General features: G+C 39.0%; 1 protein-coding gene across 1 annotated transcript; it reads left to right on the top strand.

Moving 5' to 3' along the window:
* Nucleotides 1–5,034: 5,034 nt before the first annotated feature.
* LOC107887609 (uncharacterized) lies at nucleotides 5,035–6,849 on the top strand. Its single transcript, XM_041095173.1, has one exon. It carries the CDS (start codon nucleotides 5,035–5,037, stop codon nucleotides 6,847–6,849), a length of 1,815 nt encoding a protein of 604 aa, XP_040951107.1.
* Nucleotides 6,850–7,186: the final 337 nt, after the last annotated feature.

The following is a 7,186-nucleotide window of genomic DNA, read 5'->3' as shown; positions in this document are numbered from 1 at the left end:
AACGATCCACAAATCTGAGCTAGCTTTGTTAAACTATAAAACATCGAAAATTAAACAAAGTAAGGTATAAAGCTTAGTAAGTTTGTATGTAAATATGAAATAATCACAACATTCATTAGCATTTCAAAATGAATAACGTAATTAACATTTAAAGCATCAATCAATAAGCTAACATAAAGTTTAACCATCTCGTAACTCATAAATCCTCAACTTCTTTTATCTCGATACATGTATAATTTTTAGTACATACATGTACTAATACATATTTATTTATCACCAACTCTCTTGCCAGGTCATTTTGAGCTTACAAATGCTTACGATACAATAATTTGATTTTTCGATGCCATAATCCAACTATGGTCTTACACATTCATTGCCAAGGCCCTGCCATGGTCTTACATTCACGTGCCATAACCCGGTTATGGTCTTATTATCCTATTTGCCATAGCCCAGCTATGGTTTTATTCAGCATCTCGTTTACTTTAACTTTACATTAAGTTTAATATCTCCACATTTAGCTAATAAAATAAATTATATCTCAATTTCATCCTTCAAATAAATAAATACACATTCAAGTTCAATTATACGAACTTACCTCGTGTATTAAAATCACGAAACGGACCGACTATTCAATTACTTTGCTTTTTCCCCGATCTAAGTCCCAATTCCTCTTTTCTTGATCTATAAGTAATCAAAATCAACTTATTTATTATTCTATTTTCAATTCAATCCAAAATACATATTAGGACTATTTTACACCTTTTCCCCTAAACTTTCAAATTTTTACAATTTTGTCCTTATTACACAAAATCACAAATTAATGCAAATTCACAATAAACTAATGCTAGCAGAATTACCATAATGCCTCTAGCAGACCATAATTTCCATATATTTCACATTTCAACCACACATTTTTAACATTTCTCAATTTAGCCCCTAATTTACATTTTCACTAAAAATCACTTAACAAAACTTGTATAGTTATCAACAAACATTCATAATCTATCAAGAAACTTGAAAATACACATGTATTCAACAATGGCATCATTAAAAATCTTTAACAATTTTGCAAAGTAGCCCATGGGCTAGCTAATACTAGTTACAACGATCACAAAAACATAGAAATCATTAAAAACAGTACAAAATACATACCAAAATAGTCAATTGGGGCATGTGTCTAGGCCGTGTGTGACACATGGCTTGCCCCATGGGCATGTGTTCTAGCCGTGTGTCCCATGCACCTTAATTTTTGCAAAATAGAATGTTCAGAATTGAGCAAACGGGCAGAGACACGGGCATGTGTCTCAACCGTGTGGATGACACGGCCTCAGGCATGGGTGTGTGCCCTAGGCGTGTGAAGTAGAACCTATTTTATGAAAAGTCATAAATTTAAAATCAACCACACGGCCTAACACACGGGCACGTGACTTGGCCGTGTGTCTTCAATTTGTTCTTGGGTGACAAACAGAGAGTTACACGGGTTAGGGACATGGGTATGTGTGACCACACGTCCTGCCAACACGGGCGTGTCCCAAGCCGCACGGGTGTGTGGCTCTTAAAAACATGAAAAATTTTCTAAGTGTTGAGAAATTTTCTAAAGTTCTCGGTTTAGTCCCGAACCACTTCCAAAGCACGTTTTGGGCCTCGTAGGCTCATTTTATGGACGTTATGAATGTTTGTAAAAATTTTTAAATTTAGATGAAAATTTACGTCTCCATTCTATGTGATGCTTGTGTATAAGTCTAGTAATGCCTTGTACCCTGTTCTGGCGTCGATTACGGGTAAGGGGTGTTACACGGTTAGATGACATTACTATATGAAAAACACATTTAAAACAATCAGGAGTCATCACACTATCACAATTTATATAATGGCATGTATAACTAAACTCGTGTTTGATACATTAAATCTAAGAATCGGCTAAACCGTAGGTTTGATACCACTAAATGTAACACCCCTAACCTGTATCTGTCGTCGAAATACGGTTTCAAAGTATTACCAAAACTTTCAGAACATTTTTCAAACAATTTATGTAAATTACTATTCATTAGCCAAGAACATTCAAACATCCCTTGATTTGACCTCAAGGCCCACTACGAGCATTAGAATTGAGTCAGGACTTAATCGAGAATCTAATAATTTTTCACGACACTGTAAAATTTTTCTAAGGTGCAGGGCTCACACGCCCATGTGGTCCAAGGGACACGCCCGTGTGACCCTTGGACATGCCTGTGTTAGAGGCTGTGTTCAACCCCGTGTAACTCTCTGACCTGTACAGATGACCATGCCACACGCCCGTGCGCTAGGCTGTGTGGTTAATTAATTTAATTAGGTGCAGGTTTCACATGGCCAAGACACACGCATGTGTTCTAAGCCGTTTGGCACACACGACTGAGACACACGCCCGTGTTTATGCCACATTCTGTTTCTCATTTTTAAGATGCAAAGGACACACGGCTAGACCACATGCCCATGGGACGAGCCGTGAGTCATACACGGCCAAGACACATGCCCGTGTTTCTGCCCATGTAGACAAAATAAAGCCATTTCCTAGCCTCATTTGTCACCCAAAACTCACCATTTTCTTGCACCAAAACATAAAAACACATTCCAACCATTTCAAGCATTCAAATTAAGAGATTTCCATCATTCAACATGACATATCATCACATGCATACATGTTTACAATCTTACCTTGGATTTACTAGGCATTAACATCATTTGATCACATGTACTTAACATAACACATAAGAATATATATATTAATAACCTACTTAATCATACCAAAATAACCCATTACTAGCCATTCTAATGGCTAGGTTACAAAACATTATTATCAAGCTACTAATGGTCAAGTTGTCCTATACATGCCATTCTACAAAAATGATTTTACTAAGTATACCCAAAATGACTAGTTGATAGTGTGACGATGCTCCACTGATCTCCAACCTTCATGAGCTTCCGAGTACTATAAAACAGGGGAGAAATAAAACGGAGTAAGCATTACATGCTTAGTAAGTTTTTATAATAGAAACTAAACTTACCAATCTCGTTTATTAAATTTAAGCATATGATATCATGTTTTCTATCTATTTGGCTAAATTAGTAATAGCTCATTTTTTGGTCAAATCAGAACAGTGGTTTTGGTGTAAAAATTTTGGTCATGCTTTTTGGTCATGATAGAATAATTGTGTTAAAATTTTGTTAAGAAATTTTATCGATTGAGTGCCCAATTTGACTAGAAGGACTAAATTGCAATAGGTGTAAAACTTGAATTCTGTAAGTTAAAGGTGTCTAATTGTTATGTACTTTTAAATTGGAGGTCCTTAAATGGTAATTAGACCATTATACCTTAGATGGACAAAAATGGACATGGGTAGGTAAAAATTTTAAGTTATGCATTAAGGTATTTTAGTAAATTTGTTATTAAATGGACTAATAAGTAAAGAAAGGCAAAATTTTGTCCATCTTCTTCCCCCATAGCTGAAATTTAAGAGAAGCCATAGCTAGGGTTTTTGGCCAAGCTTTCAAGCTCGATTGTAAGTCCGTTCTTGTCCCGTTTTTAACGATTTTTATATTTTTGAGATCATTATAACTTGATTTAGCTATTTGAAGGACTAATTTGAAAGAAAGTTAAAGTTTAAAATTTTACCCATGATGAATATACTTGTATTTTGATGTTTGGTGGTAAAAAATGTATGTTTGTTGTTTGTTAAACAACTTTTGTAAAGTGATTTTCGGTAAAAATGGGAAATAGGGACTTATTTGTAAAAGTCTATAACATGTGTAGAAAAGTGTAAATAAATGAAAAATGTGGGTTGTTATGAGTACAAACAACATTTGGCTAGGCTTGGGTTGTGAAGAATTAAATGAAAATCATTTTACGAGCCTAGGGACTAAATTGTAAAATGATGAAAAGTTAGGGGCAAAAATGTAAATTTTGCCATAATGTGTTTTGAGCTGAATTGAATAATGTGATGATTAAATAAGTTAAATGTGGTATTATATAGCAAGAAAAATAAAGTTCGGGTTTAGATCGGGGGAAAACCAAAGTAGTCGACGAATAGATCTCTTTGGCCATTTTTGTAACCGAGGTAAGTTCGTATGTTAAATAAGGTTTACTTTAAATGTGTTTTAAATGCTTTAATTTATGTGTGAATTGTTTAATTGACCTTGCAAACACATTTGAAAATGATTTGGAAAGTAAGAAATCCCAATCGAACCTTAGGAATAGCTTAGGATACAAGTGACATGTTACAACGGTTTTATGTTATGTGATCTGGGGGCTGGTCTGTACGTCCTACTAGTGTCATGGGTTGCGAAAGGAGACTTGCAACCATGACGGACTTGTGCGATTTATCGCTTTTAAGGGAGGTCATTCGGCCCAATCAGACTGGTCCAGTGCTTGGAGAGATTGAAAGCCCATCTCTGGAGCTTGGAAAATATGGAAAGTAATCTTCAAAGATATGCTTGGCAAATATGGAGGGAGATCTTCAAAGATATGCGATCTTAGACTTTAATGTAATCTTTAAAAGATACGATTCTGTAATCTTAGAGATTTGATATCTTGGTAGCTTTAGATCTTAACCATTGATGTATTTCGATCTGTACCGTTGATGTTGGGAAGGCTCAACTATAAATAGAGGCCTCTCCCCCTCATTGTATTCATTCAGTGATTAATAGAATTTTGAGAGTATTCACTCAAACTTTTCTCTCAAGTGTTCTTATTTTTCTGTGGCTTTTGTTCATCTTTTGAGATCGTTCTTACTTCGTTCTTCTGCTGTTCTTCGTGCGTTCTTGAGAGGAGTTCCATTGAATCCTCAGTGTTGTGAGACAGGTTGACTTAGGCGTTTTTGAGCGAAGGATCCTTAATTGTTGCGAGATAGGCTGACTTAGGCGTTTTTGAGTGAAAGAACGCTTGAGGCCGCACGGATTGCTTAGGAAAACTCTAAGTCCGTGACAGTTGGTATCAGAGCCAGCGTTCGAAGACACTGTTGAACGATATCGAAAGAAGCTGCTGAGAATGTTGATGGAATGGAGACTCGTGGGAGGGCTAGGAAGGCTAGCCGTTCGAGGGACATACTGTCGGCTTTGGAAGATCGAGTTGTCACTCTTGAAGAATCTGTGGGGGATGTCAAGGAGAGGGTTGATGATATCGATGATAAAGTCAATGATGGGTTGCAATCTATGCAAGAGCAACTCAAAGAGTATGTGTTGGATAACATTGGGAAGATGACGAGTAGGGATGATGCCATCGAGACTATGATGGTTGGTAAGACTGATGCCGTGGAGGCTATGTTGACAGCCTTGAAAGAGGAGATTGCGGAGCTCAAGGGTGAACTCACAATCCACAAGGCTGCTTTGGGCAATGGAGGCTTGGCTGCTGTCACACCCAAGCCCAGCGTGGATGTTCCCAAGCCAAAGGAGTTTAAGGGAACAAGGTCCGCAAGAGAAGTGGACAATTTCCTGTGGGGAGTCGAGCAATACTTTTATGCCAAGGGCATTGCTGATGATGCCACTAAGGTAATTACTGCTGCTATGTATCTTACTGACATTGCCTTATTGTGGTGGCGTCGTAGGTCCACCGATGTGAGACGTGGTGGGACAGAAATTAGAACTTGGAAGGAGTTTCAATACGAGTTCAAAGTGCAGTTTTACCCTGAGTATGCCGAGGATAAAGCTCGGGCAAAGTTGCGCCGGCTTTCGCAACAAGGCATTGTGAGGGAGTATGTGCAGGAGTTTAGCGAACTCATGCTTCAAATTTCTGATATGGGTGAGAAAGAGGCATTCTTTTCCTTCATGGATGGGTTGAAACCATGGGCGAAGCAAGAGTTGCAACGCCGAGGAGTCCAAGAACTTACCAAGGCCATGTCTGTAGCAAAATCATTGGCAGAATTTGGTGGGAAGAAAGACAGGCCTGAGTCTTTCAAGCCCAAGTCCCAGCCAAAGGGAAATAGTGGGGGAGACAAAGAAAGGCCCCCTAGAAATGACAACAGTAAAAAGCCATGGGACAAAAGGAAGAGTGGGCCTATAAGGTGCTTTCATTGTGATGGACCACACATGATTAAGGATTGTCCAAAGAAGGCGACGCTCTCCGCTATGGAAGCGAAAGCAGAGTCAGATGTGGAGGATAACAATCTTGGTTCAATACTAGGGGGTGTTGAAGACAAGAGGAGTCATGGGCTGATGTTTGCGGACATCATGGTAGCTGGCAAAAAGTTGAATGCACTTGTCGACACAGGTGCGTCTGATTTATTTATGTCTGAAGGGGCTGCGCATAAACTTGGTCTCAATATTGAAAATGATCCGGGTCGAATTAAGACGGTGAATTCGGAAAGTGTTCCAATTAAGGGGGTCGTAAAGGGAGTAAAACTCCAATTTGGCGATTGGACCGGTACGGCATCCATCAAGGTAATACCACTTGATGACTATGATTTTGTAGTTGGATTGAGCTTTCTTGATCAGGTTAATGCGACGATTTGTCCTTCCGGTAATTTCATGATGATTTCAGATTCGAACCATCAATGTATGGTGAGATTGACAAGAAAGGGGAGCCTCAAAGGGAAAACATTGTCCGCAATCCAATTTGTTAAGGGAGTACGTAGAGATGAAGTCTCCTACTTAGCCACTTTGAAGATTGAGGAAACCAGTAAGACCGTGGGTGAGATCCCTAAGGAAGTGGGCCAAGTATTACAATCCTTTCGAGATGTGATGCCTGCAAAGTTGCCAAAGAATTTGCCACCTAAGAGGGAGGTGGATCATAGGATCGAATTGGTGTCCAACATGGTGCCGCCAGCTAGGGCGCCATATCGTATGTCCCCACCGGAATTGGAGGAATTACGGAAATAGTTAAAGGAGCTTTTAGATGCGGGATTCATTAGGCCATCTAAATCTCCGTATGGTGCACCAGTGCTATTTCAAAAGAAACATGATGGGTCATTACGGATGTGTATTGATTATCGGGCCCTAAACAAGATCACCGTGAGGAATAGGCACCCTATTCCCCTCATTGCAGACTTGTTTGATCAGCTTGGTAGTGCGAGATGGTTTACCAAGTTGGACTTGAGATCGGGGTACCATCAAGTTCGGATAGCCGAAGGAGATGAGCCAAAGACAGCTTGTGTGAGGCGGTATGGCTCGTATGAGTTTTTGGTGATGCCATTCAGACTCACGAATGCCCTAGCTA

Source organism: Gossypium hirsutum, chromosome A03 (genome assembly GCF_007990345.1).
Source record: "Gossypium hirsutum isolate 1008001.06 chromosome A03, Gossypium_hirsutum_v2.1, whole genome shotgun sequence".
NCBI lineage: Eukaryota > Viridiplantae > Streptophyta > Magnoliopsida > Malvales > Malvaceae > Gossypium > Gossypium hirsutum.
This window is presented reverse-complemented; position numbering and strand designations above follow the sequence as displayed.

Bases quoted from the DNA above. Each gene is read 5' to 3' on its own strand.
- LOC107887609 (XM_041095173.1), top strand. From the start codon at position 5,035: ATGGAGACTCGTGGGAGGGCTAGGAAGGCTAGCCGTTCGAGGGACATA.